This window comes from Neophocaena asiaeorientalis, unplaced genomic scaffold, assembly GCF_003031525.2.
Source record: "Neophocaena asiaeorientalis asiaeorientalis breed wild unplaced genomic scaffold, Neophocaena_asiaeorientalis_V1.1 scaffold37, whole genome shotgun sequence".
Classification (NCBI taxonomy): Eukaryota; Metazoa; Chordata; class Mammalia; order Artiodactyla; family Phocoenidae; genus Neophocaena; species Neophocaena asiaeorientalis.
This window is the reverse complement of record NW_020174269.1, coordinates 2,715,853-2,732,758: the sequence shown is the minus strand read 5'-3', so window position 1 is coordinate 2,732,758 and position 16,906 is coordinate 2,715,853. Positions and strand designations below refer to the sequence as shown.

Genomic DNA, 16,906 nt, shown 5'->3' with positions numbered 1-16,906 from the left:
TCAGTAAGAAGGGAAAGCTGTTCCTTACAATGGAATGCCAACTAGTAAGCACAGAAAGAATGATACACATGCAGTGTTTCCATTTGGCAACTGTTACAGTGCTTAGGAGTTGTCAGTGGATGCTAAGGCTGATAAAGGATTAATGAGGAATGGGATATTAACAATCTTGGAATAGCTCTAATATTGAATGTAACCAATTACAAAGGGGAAAAATAATGATCTAGTGTAGGACCTGGCAGACACCAACAGAATGAGATGATAAGGTTAACATCAACAGTAGTGGGATGAGTCAACATCATGTACCCTCTGATGTGATACACTGAGAAGAGTATAGCATCAGTTCTGCAGTATTCCTAAGAAAGTAAGACCTGAGTCTGGGTCATGAAGAGACATCAGAGGATCATCCTGTAGAATTTAAGACTCATTCTTCAAAACTGTTCAGGCTATGATAGAGAAAGACTAAGGGAAGACCTGGAAGAGCATGAAGAGACATGACAACTAAATGCAACATGTGTTCCATGAGATCCTGGTCCCAGAAAGTAAAAAGAAACATTGTTGAGACAGGTGGCAAAATTTAAATGGCGTCTGTGTGTTTTGGATGGTAGTGTTTTATCAATGGATTTCCTGACTTGAAAAGTTGTGTTGTGGTTATGTAGGAGAATATCCTTGCTTAGGGAACTAAACTCTGTGGTACTTAGAAGTGAAGAGGCATAATGTCTGCAGCTTGCTCTCAAGTGGCAGATACGGTGAAATGTTAACTATTGGACAGTCAGTGTCAGGGTATATGGGAATCCTTTGTACTGTCTGTGCAATTTTTCTGTAAGTTTGAAATTTAAAAAAATATATTTATATTTTAAAGCATATAGAAGGAGAATTAATGCCAAACTGGGATTATATGGAAGAATTTTGTTAGGAAATTATCCCTAAACCGAGATCTAAAATGTCAGAATGAGCACTTGATGGTCTGTGACCTCCTAGAGAGACAAGAAAGTTTAGTTTTAGTTTGTGTTTAGTTTTGTTTTATTTTGCTTTTAATGGTTGGCATTTAGATATTGTTGACTGAGTACATGAATTGAAAAAACTGAAAAGAGTTTGGTATAACTGGAAGTTGTAATGTCAGCTTGGCAGTAGCAAGAAATTAGGCTGGAAAGGTAAGCAGGAAATAGGTCATTTAGTAGGAGATCAATAAATTGATATTGAGTGTGCTTGTGAACAAAAAAATCAAAGGATTACAAAAATGGCTTGAAAAATGGCAGTTCTCTACTGCATCCCAATGATAAGAACTAGCGAAACAGTTCTGGTCTGGATAAATAAATTATTTAATATGAAATTTCCCTTGAAATATTTGAAATTTTAAACTAATGAAATAAGATATTTCTGCTTTTAAGTTAAATTAGTGAACCTTTATAGAAATTCTTACCAGTTGTCAGGATTATGTATATATATGTATACATACATGCTTCATAGATAGGATCAGTATGCTTAAATCATTTATAGCTTGGTCCAGCTCTAAGTGCTTCTCAGATGACTATTAGAAACTTACAATTCAGTATGTTTCCAGTATTGCACCCCTGCATAATATAAACCCTATCTGTTAATTGGCACCTTTTTTCAGTTCTAGTTCTCTTTTTCCATTCAGCCAAATTGTTTGAACTAAATTGGAGTATTATTTTTCTAAATAGTTTCTTAGGGAAAATATGACTACCCAAAACAATATTCATTGGCTCCTTGGCATTTTAGTTCTGCTCCTATTATAATCCCCAGTGAGTAAAATAATCTATAGAAATAGCTTACATTTAAGAAGCAAAATTAATTTACCCTTAGTAAATTAATTTCGGGGAAAGGCATTATATATACTTCTCAAGAAGAAATAGGACAATTTTTGCCTAGATTTTGTTCCCAACAGTACCAATTTTCTTTGCCTGAAAACTGGGCAAAGTAGGATCATTTTAAAACTAAGAAATCATACTGGGTGTACAGACATATAAAATTCATAAAAGAGTGTGAAATATAAGAAATCTTGTGTGGACACTGGTGGCAGAGGTACTAGGTACTCATTGACATGAACTTTCCTGGAGGCCGCCATTTTGATGCCAAAATCGGGCCCCACCCAACAGCCTGAAGGCTCCAGAGCTGGGATGCCTCACGCCAAACAACCAACAGGGCAGGAACACAGCCCCACCCGTCAGCACACAGACTGCCTAAAGTCATCCTGAGCCAACAGCCACCTCTAAACACACCCCTTGACATGACCCTGCCCATCAGAAGGACAAGACCCAGCTGCACCCACCAGTGGGCAGACAACAGTCTCTCCCACCAGGAAGCCTGCACAAGTCTCTTAGACCAGCTTTGTCCACCAGGGGGCAGACACCAGAGGGAAGAGGAACGATAATCCTGCAGCATGGGGGATTGCAAACACAGAAAGTTAGACAAAATTAGATGGCAGAGGAATATGTCCCTGATGAAGGAAGAAGATAAAACTACAGAACAACTAAGTGTAGTGGATATAGGAAATCTACCCCAAAATGAATTCAGAGTAATGATAGTAAAGATGATCCAAAATCTCAGAAAAAGAATGGAAGCACAGATCAAGAAGATACAAGAAATGTTAACAAAGAGCTAGAAAGTATAAAAAACAAACAGAGATGAACAATACAACAAGTGAAATGAAAAATACACTAGAAGGAATTAATAGCAGAATGAGGCAGAGAAACATATGAGTAAACTGGAATACAGAATGGTGGAAATCACTGCTGCAGAACAGAATAAAGAAAAAAGAATGAAAAGAAATGAAGACAGGGAGGAATAGATTGGAAGTTTGGGATTGACACACTGCTATATTTAAAATAAAATGCCTTGCCATAAAAAAAAAAAAAATGAAGACAGTCTAAGAGACAGCTAGGACAACATTGAACACACCAACATTCACATTATAGAAGTCCCAGAAGGAGAAGAGAGAGAAGGGGCCTGAGGAGATATTTGAGGAGATAATAGCTGAACACTTCCCTAACATGGGAAAGGAAATAGTCACCCAACTCCAGGAAGCAGAGTCCCATAGAGGATAAACCCAAGGAGAAACATGCTGAGACACATATTAATCAAATTAAAAAAAATTAAAGACAGAGAAAATATTAAAAGCAACAAGGGAAAAGCAACAAATAATATACAAGGAATCCCCATAAGGTTATCAGCTGATTTTTCAGCAGAAACGCTGCAGGCCAGAGGGAATAGCACAATATATTTAAAGTGATGAAAGGGAAAAACCTACAACCAAGAATACTCTACCCAGCAAGGCTGTCCTTCACATTTGACGGAGAACTCAAAAGCTTTACAGACAAGCAAAAGGTAAGAGAATTCAGCACCACCAAACCAGCTGTACAAATACTAAAGGAAATTCTCTAGGCGAAAAAGAAAAGCCCACAACGAGAAACAAGAAAATTATGAATGGGAAAGCTTACCAGTAAAGGCAAACATACAGCAAAGATAGGAAATCATCCACACACAAATATGATATCAAAACCAGCAATCACAAGAAGAGTACAAATGCAGGATATTGGAAATGCATTTGAAATTAAGAGATCGTGAACTTAAAACAATCTTGTATATGTATAGACTGCTATATCAAAACTTCATGGTAACCTCAAACCAAAAATCTACAACAGATATACACACAAAAAAGAAAAAGGAATCCAAACACAACATTAAAGATAGTCATCAGATCACAAGAGAAGAGAACAAAAGTGGAAGGGAATAAAAAGACCTACAAAAACAAATCCAAAACAATTAACAAAATGGCAATAAGAACATACATATCAGTAATTACCTTAAATATAAATGGATTAATGCTCCAACCAAAACACATTGACTAGCTGAATGGATACAGAAACGAGACCTGTATATATGCTCTCTATAGGACACCCACTTCAGATCTAGGGACACATACAGAATGAAAGTGAGGGGATGGAAAAAGGTATTCCATACAAATGGAAATCAAAAGAAAGCTGGAGTAGCAATACTAATATCAGACAAAACAGACTCTGAAATAAAGACTATTACAAGAGACAAGGACACTACGTAATGATCAAGAGATCAATCCAAGAAGAAGATATAACAATTGTAAATATACATACACCAAAAATAGGAGCACCTCAATATATAAGGCAAACACTAACAGCCATAAAAGGAGAAATTGACAGTAACACAATAATAGTGGGGGACTTTAACACCCCACTTTCATCAATGGACAGATCATCCAGGCAGAAAATCAGTGAGGAAATCCAGGCTTTAAATGACACATTAGACCAGATGGACTTCATTGATATTTATGCATTCCATCTGAAAGCAGCAGAATATACATTTTTCTCAAGTGCACATGGAATATTCTCCAGGATAGATCACATGCTGGTCCATAAAGCAAGCCTTGGTACATTTAAGAAAACTGAACTCATATTAAGCATCTTTTCCAACCACAATGCTATGAGATTAGGAGTCAGCAGCAAGAAAAAAACTGTAAAAATTTGTAAAACTGTAAAAATTGGTAGGAATCCACCTGCCAATGCTGGGGACACAGGTTCGATCCCTGGCCCGGGAAGATCCCACATGCCACAGAGCAACTAAGACTGTGCACCACAACTACTGAGCCTGTGCTCTAGAGCCCGCGAGCCACAACTACTGAGCCCGCATGCCACAACTACTGAAGCCCGCGTGCCTAGAGCCCATGTTCTGCAACAAGAGAAGCCACCACGATGAGAAGCCCGTGCACCGCAACAAACAGTAGCCCCTGCTCACCACAACTAGAGAAAGCCCCCGCACAGCAACAAAGACCCAACACAGTCAAAAATAAATAAAATTAATTGAAAAAAAATATCAGAACAGAAATAGAGACAAAGAAAACAATAGAAAAGATCAATGAAACTAAAAGCTGGTTCTTTGAAAAGATAAAATTGATACACCTTTAGCCAGACTCATCAAGAAAAAGGAGAGGGCTCAAGTTATTAAAATAAGAAGTGAAAAAGGAGAAGTTACCACAGACACCACAAAAATACAAAGGATCAGAAGAGACTACTGCAAGCAACTATATGCCACTAAAATGCCTAGAAGATTTGGACAAATTCTTAGAAAGGTACAATCTCCCAGAACTGAACCAGGAAGAAACAGAAAATATGAACAGACCAATCACAAGCACTGAAATTGAAACTGTGATTTAAAAATTCCCAACAAACAAAAGTCCAGGACCAGAAGCCTTCACAGGCAAATCCTATCAAACATTTAGAGAAGAGTTAACACTTAACCTTCTGAAACCATTGCAAAAAATTGCAGAGGAATGAACACTTCCAAACTCATTCAGTGAGGCCACCATCACCCTGATACTAAAACCAGACTAAGATACCACAAAAAAAGAAAATGACAGGCCAATATCACTGATGACCATAGGTGCAAAAAATCCTCAGCAGAATACTAGCAAGCTGAATCCAACAATACATGAAAAAGATCATACACCATGATCAAATGGGATTTATCCCAGGGATGCAAGGATTTTTCAATATCTGCAAATCTATCAGTGTGATAACCACATCAACAAGTTGAAGAATAAAAACCATATGATCGGACTTCCCTGGTGGCGCAGTGGTTAAGAATCTGCCTGCCAATGCAGGGGACATGGGTTCAAGCCCTGGTCCGGGAAGATCCCACATGCCACAGAGCAGCTGAGCCCATGCACCACAACTACTGAGCCTGCGCTGTAGAGCCCACAAGCCACAATTACTGAGCCCATGTGCCACAACTACTGAAGCCCACACGCCTAGAGCCCATGCTCTGCAACAAGAGAAGACACCGCAATGAGAAGCCTGCACACTGCAACAAAGAGTAGCCCCCACTCACCATAACTAGAGAAAAGCCCATGTGCAGCAGTGAAGACCCAATGCAGCCAAAAATAATTAATTAATTAAAACAAGAAACATGATCATCTTAATTGATGCAAAAAAAGCTTTTGACAAAATTCAACACCGTTTATGATAAAAAAAACTCTCCAGAAAGTGGACATAGAGAAAATATACCACAACATAGTAAAGGCCATATATGACAAACCCACAGCTAACATCATACTCAATAATGAAAAGCTGAAAGCATTTCCTCAAAGATCAGGAGCAAGACAAGGATGTCCTCTCTCGACACTTTTATTCAACATAGTTTTGGAAGGCCTAGCCACTGAAATCAGAGAAGAAGAATAAAGAAAAGGAATCCAAGTTAGAAAAGAAGTAAAACTGTCACTGTTTGCAGATGACATGATAGTATACATAGAAAATCCTAAAGATGCTACCAGAAAACTACTAGAGCTCATCAATGAATTCACTAAAGTTGCAGGATATAAAATTAATACACAGAAATCTGTTGCATTTGTATACACTAAAAACAAAAGATCATAAAGAGAAATTAAGGAAATAATCCCATTTACCATCAAATCAAAAAGAATAAAATACCTAGGAATAAACCTACCTAAGGAGGTAAAACACAAACAGATGGAAAGGTATATATACCACGTTCTTGGATTGGAAGAATCAATGTTGTCAAAATGACTACACTACCCAAGGCAACCTACTGATTCGGTGCAATTCCTATCAAATTACCATTGGCATTTTTGCAGATTTAGAACAAAAAATCTTAAAATTTGTACAGAAACCCAAAAGACCCTGAATAGCCAAAGCAACCTTGAGAAAGAAAAGTAGAGGTGGAGGAATCAGGTTCCCTGACTTCAGACTATACTACAAAGCTACAGTAATCAAGACAGTATGGTACTGACACAAAGACAGAAAAATAGATCAAGAACAGGATAGAAAACACAGTCTCTTCAATAAGAGGTGCTGGGAAAACTGGACAGCTACATGTAAAATAATGAAATTAGAACATTCTCTAACACCATGCATGAAAATAAACTCAAAATGGATTAAAGACCTAGATGTTAGATGGGATACTATAAAACTCTTAAAGGAAAACATAAGCAGAACACTCTTTGACATAAATTGCAGCAAAATCTTTTTGCATCCACCTCCTAGAGTAATGAAAATAAAAACAAAAAGAAACAAATGGGACCTAGTTAAACTTAAAAGCTTTTGCACAGCAAAGGAAACCATAAACAAAATGAAAAGACAACCCCCAGAAAGGGAGAAAATATTTGCAAATGATGTGACCAGCAAGGGATTAATCTCCAAAATATAGAAACAGCTCATGCAGCTCAGTATCAAAACAAACAAACAACCAATCAAAAAATGGACAGATCTAAATAGATATTTCTCCAAAGAAGACATACAGATGGCCAAGAGGCATATGAAAAGGTGCTAAACATTGCTAATTATCAGAGAAATGCAAATCAAAACTACAATGAGGTATCACCTCACATCAGTCAGAATGGCCATCATCAAAAAGTCTACAAACAATAAATGCTGGAGAGGGTGTGGAGGGAACCCTCCTACACTACTGGTGGGAATGTAAGTTGGTACAGCCACTATAGAGAACACTGTGGAGGTTCCTCAAAAAACTAAAAATAGAGCTACCATATGATCCTGCAATCCCACTCCTGAGCATATATCCGGAGAAAACCATATTTAGAAAAAGATACATGCACCCCAGTGTTCATTGCAGCACTATTTACAGTAGCCAAGACATGGAAGCAACCTAAACATCCATCAACAGATGAATGGATAAAGAAAATGTGGTACATATATACAGTGGACTCTTAGCCATAAAAAAGAATGAAATAATGCCATTTGCAACAACATGGATAGACCTAGAGATTCTCATTCTAAGTGAAGTAGGTCAGAGAAAGACAAATATCATATGATATTACTTATATGTGGTATCTTAAAAAATGATACAAATTAACTTATTTACAAACAGGAACAGACTCACAGACTTAGAAAACAAACTTATGGTTACCAAAGGGGAAAGCTGTGGGGGAGGGATAAATTAGTAGGTTGGGATTAACATATACACACTACTATATATAAAATGATAATCAGCAAGGACCTACTGTATAGCACAGGGAACTCTACTCAATATTCTGTAACCACCTATATGGGAAAAGAATTTGAAAAAGAATAGATACATGTATACTTATAGCTAAATCACTGCTGCACACCTGAAACTAACACAACATTGTAAATCAAATACATTCCAATAGAAAAAAAAATACATGTTAAAAAAAAATCTTATGAAATACTCAGATGCACTCTGTAATTGTTACAGCACTTATTTTATAAATAGTTACAATATTCCTTTTTATTTTGTTTTACTAAATATGCTAGGCTCTTGGAGGTGTCCCAGGAAGTCAGCCATTACTTCCCAGTGGAATGGACCCAACTCGACAACAAGGTGACTACTTTAAAGTAAAAGTGAAATTGATGTGCAAAATCTCAAAGGAAATCCTGTATTTTTTAAGGAAGGTTTTATTTGTTCAGATATTCCATAATTATATCAGTTGCATTTTTACAGGTAATGTGGCCAAGTAATTATCTTTTTAGCTAACTCTTAATTATGTGTGATAGTGAGGGCAGTGATAACATAAGGAACAGAATAATTAAATATCCAGAATCTGTATTTTAACTAGTAACTTCTAAAACCTCTTGTATAACTTCAAACAAGTGAGACTCAAAAGTGATTGTATCACTTGTGATTTTCTCTGCCTTTTTCAGATAGAGGGGTTAGTCCACCAGAAAGATAAGCAGGAGGAAAGAGGATGCTATGCAATAAGTAACTTACTTGGTAGTTTAACAAACCCAATAATCAGAGCTGTTTAGGTACCACAAATATGTATGGCTCTATTATACTATTCCAAGAGGAAAAAAAAGGAGCAAATGGTGTGAGAGATGTGATTCAACACAGAATAGGAAGAACATTTCAATTTCAAGACATTAATGGAGAGTGTAAGTAGTGATAAGAGGTAGAAAACTGGCCATGGAAGCCAAGATAAGGTGATGTCAATAACTCAGTCCTTAGTAAATAAGATGTGACACCAGGCAGAGAGGAGGCTATAGCCTCCGGTTTAGCACTCATGCTCATTACATTGCTAATATCTTCATACTTTTTTTCTTTTTAGGACATCCAAATATGGGTGGGCCAATGCAGAGAATGACGCCTCCAAGAGGAATGGTGCCCTTAGGACCACAGGTAAATAAATAATCAGTGCAGGCAAGCTAGAGGCTGAGTTTTTTGCCTTCATCTTATACAAACAAACTGTATTATTTGCTGGCTTCTAGTATATACATTAAAGGCTTAATAACATGGTTGTTAGGCTCTTGAGGACATATCTATGACATGTCCAAATTGATGTAACAACAAACCATATTTTAACAGGTGCTACACATATGCCTTTGGTACACTGGAGAAAACACATTGTGTAGAAATACATTATAGTAATTATTATTAAAAATTATAACTATTACCCTTTTGTTAGTTCTATTGAGGAAATATGAAAAATTATAGTGATTATTATTAAAGATAACTAAGATAAGTTAAATAAAACCTAGTTGACTGAATTAAATAGAATAAGCAGCATAAAATATATTTCTAAATCTTTTGAAGAATGCCATTGACTATTACATACTACCATATTTCTTTACAGAATATAAACTCAATAGAGAACCTTTTAGAAATAAACACTGAAATGGGTCTTACTGAACACGCATAATACTATCAGTATACATTAGATGTTAGCCTACTTCTGTATCAAAATTTCCCAGAAGTATACACCAAGATTGAACCTATTCAGCTATTGATGACATTTTTAAGTATGCTGCTCCAGGATATCACTTATTTTAGCTAAAACATCCCTCTGTCTCTCTTGGGAAAACTGCATGGGGTAGAAACTAATGTTGTAATGTTATATTTCAAAGAAACTAATCCAGAATTCCGAATTTTAAATTTCTTCCTCAAAGGTCAGAGGTTAGTGTATCATAACATTGGTTAAAAGAATGAATTGATTTACTTTCTTTATTCTTTCCAAGAACAGACTTTATAAGTGATAGTTTTAGGAGCTTGTTTCATGTATCTGCTTTAAAAATGTTAAGTATTTTGTTGTGTACCCAAAGGAGTCAGAGAATTAAGAATCTAACACCCATTGGTCTTAAGCTTTTTTCAGCTTAAGACCAATGTAGTGAAGAGGGATAGTAGTTATCTATTGGAATAATTGAATTCCTAGAAGAAATATATATAATTTGATTCTCAGGTAAATGTGACTTAGACCAAGGAGTTACTGCCAACATGTAATAATATACAGTTGACCTTTGAATAACATGGGAGTTAGGGGTACCAAACCACTGCGCAGTCGAAAATCCAGGTATAACTTTTGACTCCCTAAAACTTAACTAATAGCCTACTGTTAACTGGAAGCCTTACCGATAACATACGTAGTCAATTAACACATGTTTTATATATTGTTTGTATTATATCCTGTATTCTTACAATAAGGTAAGCTAGAGAAAAGAAAATGTTATTACAGAACTCATAAGAAAATACATTTACAGTACTGCACTATATTTTTCGATACCATAAGTTTATATCACCTGTTTATAAGATGAATCATCTGTCAGCATCTTCATCAATGTTGTCTTAAATGATACAAAACACTGTAGATATTACATATATTTCTAACACGGGACATCAAAAATGAAAAGATCATGTGAAAAAAATTCCTATTTATTTACAGGTATAACAATTCATGCATTGATAACAAGCAGCAATATGATAGCTTTATGGTAAACTAGCGTAATAATCAATGATTGCTTCATCATAGTCTATCCTATACACTAATGAGTGAATCATTATAATATTTTTAAGGCATACAGTATTACAGTCGTATTCACAATACAGTATGGTAAACATTGTTACATTTTTTTAAACCACTTACATGTGATGATAGGCTGATACATAGTTTCTCCTGTTGGGGTTGGTGGCAGGGGGAAGAGGGAGAGAGAGAGGCACATACTGTATAGTAATGTAGTTCTTTGAAAGCAAAATTATAAAACAGTAAGAAAACACATTATTAATTTTATATTACATACCACTCCCCTTATGCTTATATAAGGATAGACTTATGTCTACATGTATTTTATGCGTTCATGACATACCTAACTTTTTCTTAATTTTTTAGATATTTCTAGGCTATGTGGTTCATCTGCAAGATTTTTCAAATTGTCACAAATCTACAAAAAATTTTCCAATAGTGTAGTTATTGAAAAGAATCCACGTATAAGTGGACTGGAACAATTCAAACCCATGTTGTTCAAGGGTCAACTGTATATATAAACTGTATTGGGACATGAAGCACAAATTTTTCAGAGATACCATATTACATGATAAGAAAAAGTGTTATGTAAAATTTGTGGGATCTTCAAAGTCATAAAAAACCCATTTCTTTTATTTAGGCTCAGTTATTTTCTATGTACTTCCTTAAGATCTTATAAAACCCTAATTTAGATATTTAAATTATTTTTTCCTATTTCTACTCATGTTAAGGATGATGATTTTTATGACCAACCATCATTAATCTATTAATGGCAGTTATAATTTATAAGATCTGTAGGATATTTCACTGAATGAATATACTTTTAGTCTTTAATGAGCTAAGCCAACCAGTTTAGCTATATACAACTTGAAGGATTTTTTTCCTCAAAAGTTTTTCATAACAGATGCATTTTAAATATACATCAAAAGTTGATGCCTGCCTGTAATTTATTCTTCATTCAGTTCCCTTACTTTTCAGCTAGCTGCTCTTTGAGTTTTTGTCATTCCAGACCAATATTTTCAATACTTTTAAAAATTAGAGTCTGATTCGAGTCAGTTTTGCAGTGTTTGAAAGATGAACCAATGCTCACCTAAGCTGTATGAATACTTAGATCTCATTTGAAAATGCAGAAGTAAAAAGCATTTTGGTCTTTATATTTTATAAATATCTAGCCAAATATGTATGTGTTTTGTATTATAAGTAAATTATGACAGAAAGTAAGAAAACATTTCTGGGGAGTAATTGCTTATTGAAGAGTTTAACTAAGTTTATCATGTAAGTATGAATTCTTTTCATTTTCACACCCAAAGAGAATAGTTTATTTCTTCCATTTGGATTAATATCATTGCTATCTATTCCTTTATAATTTGGAGGAAGTAAAGTGTTTTGGTATGAATTTACCTCAGAAACCAGAAATACCTACAACAACTTTTAAAATCACAGTATATAAGTATAAAAGGTTAAAGTAAATTATTTATAAATATTATGTACTTAAATGAAAATAGGAATCATATTCATATGAATGGTATAATAGGTAAAAAGTGAAGTAAAATTATTTGAATTAAGGGATTCTTGTAAGGTATTTACTCATAACACCTGGTATATGTAACATATGGATTTGAACTGTGAGCTTTATAATAAAAGTTAGCTGTGTTTCTTAAAAGATAATAGAAAAACAACTCTCATGACAGATATTTAATCCTATGGATGCTACTCAAGAACAGAATGTGTCTGCTTTTTTTGTATCCGAATTATAGAAACAGTCTCTTGAATATTGTTCTAGCTTTATGCAAAACAAAATACATACCTCCTTTGTATCATAGATATGAGATACATAGATATTATGTATCGTAATATCATAAATATTATTTCCACAATTTTTTCAGCTTAGGACCAATGTGGTGAAGAGGGACAGTAGTTATCTATTGGAATAATTGAATTCCTAGAAGAAATATATATAATTTGATTCTCAGACAATGCTGATGTAGGCAAAGTGCACACCTAGAACATAGTAAATATGTGATTAAAACCTACTGCATGGATGAAGAAATAAAACTTTGCTCCAAATGCTGGCATATTTTTTCCACCCCTTAATCTATTTTAAATCTACGTTCAGTAGTAATACATGATTTTTAGATTGATATCAGTATCCTTTCAATAGAAAAGCAGAATTATCTGCTTAATCAAGAAAAATGTCTTCCCTAATGCCATATTTGAAGTAATTTTTCTACTTGGCTTTTATAATAAGGTATACTTAGCTTGTCTGTGTTCTTAGGCTCAGCAGGTACCATATGATTAACAGAAAAATTCAACAAGACTGTCCAACTAGTTCTAATTCCTCTAGAAATCTGAAGGATAAATGAGTTATATACAAGTAGGAACATATCATGATTTCCAAATCAAATACTTGGGGTGGAGAAATAGTGAGATGGAAATATATGATAGGCTCTCATGTAAAGAGAGAGTAAACTAATTCTGTATTTTCAAATCTAAGATGGGAAGTGGAATTTAGCTCAGTATGGGGAAGAACTTGCTAGAAATTAAACTGCCCAATCATGGAAAAACTCTTTATAAACTTTCCAAGCAGAGTATGAACAGCCCTTCTGTCAGGAGCGTTGCATCGGGAGAGAGATTAAACCAGATGGAATTGTATAGTTGCCATCAGCTTTAAAATTCAGTGATTCGAAATTAGCTCTTCACATTCTGCCTTTGTTACCGGTTAGAAAGCTAGCTGTTATTCTATCTTATCTTCCTGTTCTCTATATGCTTCAGATTCTTCACAAAATGAAAATATTTTGTAAGTCTATCAAAATATGCGTTGGATAATTTCTTACTCATTTCCTATGACACTTGTGCGCTGTCATACTTGAGCACTGGATGCACAAAGATGAGTAATACAGACTCTACCTTCAGGTACTTATTCTTTAGCAGGAGATTCAGATACATAAAGAAAAACTATTAGGCAGTAGGAAAAAAGTCAAGAAAAGAAATACGTGTACTCTGTCAGGGAGTCACTATGTCACAAGCATGTTAGGGTTGAGGGCTCAAGGGAAAATGAGAAGACTCATTTCAGTCAGTCCCTTATTAACAGTGATAAGAGTTAACAGCTACAGTTTTTGAGCACCAGGTATCATGCTTTTAATGCACCAAGCACTTTAATATGCGTTTTGTATGATTTCATTTTTCCTCCAACAAGCTTATAAGAGAGATGATATTTTCACTTTACAGATAAGGAAATAAAGGTTGAGCAGATCATTGGGAGAATCACTGGCCCACAATCACACATATAGAAAGAGGAGCAGAGGAAATAGGGCAGGGGCAAGAGAGATTCAAACCAGTATCTTTCCATGTCCAGAGCTAGAAGGAAAACTAACATTTTCCTTGATAAAACACAGACCACCTAAGATCAAAAATGAGGAGCAACCTTTTGTGTGAAGAATTTCTATTATACTCTACCATTCAGATTTCGTTCCCAGTGACTTTCTTCTCAGAGACTCCTTGGTAATACTGCTGCTGCCACCCCCATGCTTGTTCCAGAGGTTAAGAGAAATAGCTATCTCTTTAACCAGTGACTCAAGTGTGGATAGACACCATTCTCTTATCCCAGAGCATACACAATTGAGATGTTTAAATAAGATTTCTTGAAAGTAAAAGTAAATAAAAAATGAGAAGAGCATGTAATTAGGTAATTTATTTACAAACTGTGGCTTACTCTCTGGAGTTAACAGACCTTCTCTCATTGAATATTTCCTTGTCATCTTAGCACCTACTACACAGAAGGCCATAGCAGATGAGTTATCATGAGTGTAAAAGCGTATTGCATGTTTCTGAACCACAAGAAATTCAGCAGTCTGGAGGGTATAGTTGGGAGTAGGGGAAGAAGGTACATATTATAGGAAATGGGGGCAGGAAATATAGGCTAGAGCTGATCTGTGAATAACACCATAGACCCATGCTGAAGTACAGACTTTATTTGATAGGCAGGGTGGGGCATCATGGCGTTTAAGTGACATAAATAGGACTGAGTTTAAGAAGCACAATTCTGGAGGCAGTATGGAGAATAGATGGGGAAGGGGAGAGGCTAAGTCAGAGAGACCAACTAAGACAGTACAGTAGTCTCGGTAAATGACAGAGATGAGTGATACGAAGGAGGGCAGTATTTCAAGAGCTATTTTACAGGTAGAATCAATAGACTTTGGTAACTTGACTGGATATGGAAATTGAAATAAAAGGAAGAAATATCAAGCTCTCAGAGGTTCTTAGCCTGGACTGCTGCATAGAAGGTGACGCCACAGAACTGACTGAGGAAGGCAATATAAAGAACACAGCTGTGAGAAGATAAAATTGAGGTTACCTTTAGGTATGTTGAGTGTGAAATGGTATCCAGATAGAAACAGCTGATATGAAGTTCAACATATGAGTTATCTAAGAGCTTAGGAGAGACATCATGACAAAATAGATTTGAAATTCCTAACATATAAATAATTGTTGAACTAATGGTAGCAGGTAAGAGTACCCATAAATGTGTATTTATTTAAAAGAATGCTGTGGCTAGAACTTGGGGAAAAGCAACATTTTTAAGAGCTAGCAAAACAAAAGGAGCCAGCAAAGGAGATTGAAGAAGAGTGATCAGAAATGTTGGAGGAACAGGTGGTGTCAGAAAACCGAGCATGAAAGTAGTTGATGATGTCAAAATATATTAATATGATAATGTTAAAAGTAGTCTTTTGGCCCTTGTGGAAACTAAACTAAGCTAAGCTGATATGCATGTTAAAACATTAAAATGTTTTTATCCTTTGAATGCACATAATAGATATTGACAGAAGTCTGTTGAGTCATATAATTCACGCATACATATTTGAAGTATACTTTAGTGTTCATATATTTTTGGGTATCTGTATATTTGTACATCTCTCTCTTGGATATATTATTTTGTGAACAGAAGTTTGTATTCCACTTTCTTATGCTGGATTCACCTATTTGTTTTCAGACTTTATGTAATTTTTCTGAGTCAGACAATTTCAAACATGTTGACTAAGTCCTTTCTTTAAAAACAGAGTTTGGGATTTATGAAATGTTTTGTTTGAAAAAGTTCACTGTTGTACAGATATCAGGAAATTAATAAAGATATGTTGAATATTATAATTGCAACTATACCTTAATCACTTAACATGCTCCAATGATTGTACATATTCATGTAGTTTTTAAAAGGCACAAACCAAAGTAATTGTTAAAATAGAAGCAAAAGTACAAGAGTGGACCCTTCTGAGAATGAATTGCACAGGCCTTATCCCATCAGGAGTTATGTAGGGAAATCATTAACCTGCTCTCCTTTCTTTCCCCCCTCCTCTTTGGTTTTGTTTTTTTGTTTTGTGGTAGTCTGACCCTTGGTTATCATTACAGAACTATGGAGGTGCAATGAGACCCCCACTGAATGCTTTAGGTGGCCCTGGAATGCCTGGAATGAACATGTAAGCAAAATGCTATATTATCCTGTAAAGTGTTCTCTTTTCTGTCTTCTAAAGTCACACCAATTTGTAACACAATTTAAGCTCAATTTCTGTGTAGTATAAAATGAAACTGTAGTATAAATGGACTGAACATGAGCTGTAGCATTTGCTTCATTTTCACAACATATTCTCCATGTTTTTCTTCCTTCCCTTGCAACCCTTAATTTTTTTCCATTTTCAAATGCCAACTTTTAGCCTGATTTTCATGTTTATCATAAAAATGAGTCTTTTATAAATAAGCACATAATATTTATGTAGTCCATACAAAAGTATGAAGAGATGATGACACCAGGACCATGACTTGACTTTACAGAAGTAGATGATGGAATATCGTTCATTTTAACACATATAGCGTGATTCCTATGAGTTTTAAATTCTTATAAATATATATATATGTCTTTACTTTTGCTTTGTTGGGACCATTGTTAACCCAGGAAGAAGTCTCTCTGGTAGTTTCTTCTTTATTAAAGAACTTTCCATAGTATACTTTCTTTTGAAAATTCAAAGTACACTTAGGGAGTAAACTAACAGTTTTTTTTGTTTTTTGTACTGAAAGGGCCTTTCAAGCCCAAAGAGAGTAGTTGCTTCTATCAGCCAATATAATGCAATTTGTTAAGGA

The 16,906-nt window shown here is 35.1% G+C and overlaps 1 protein-coding gene across 3 annotated transcripts in view; it reads left to right on the top strand.

Moving 5' to 3' along the window:
* SSBP2 (single stranded DNA binding protein 2) overlaps positions 1–16,906 on the top strand; it is a 287,990-nt gene that overhangs the window by 231,914 nt on the left and 39,170 nt on the right. For all 3 annotated transcript variants that reach the window (XM_024755704.1, XM_024755702.1, XM_024755703.1), the window contains 3 exons: positions 8,301–8,367; positions 9,092–9,162; positions 16,181–16,248. In XM_024755704.1, the coding sequence (XP_024611472.1) occupies positions 8,301–8,367; positions 9,092–9,162; positions 16,181–16,248 (206 nt within the window). The remainder of the gene's footprint in view (positions 1–8,300; positions 8,368–9,091; positions 9,163–16,180; positions 16,249–16,906) is intronic.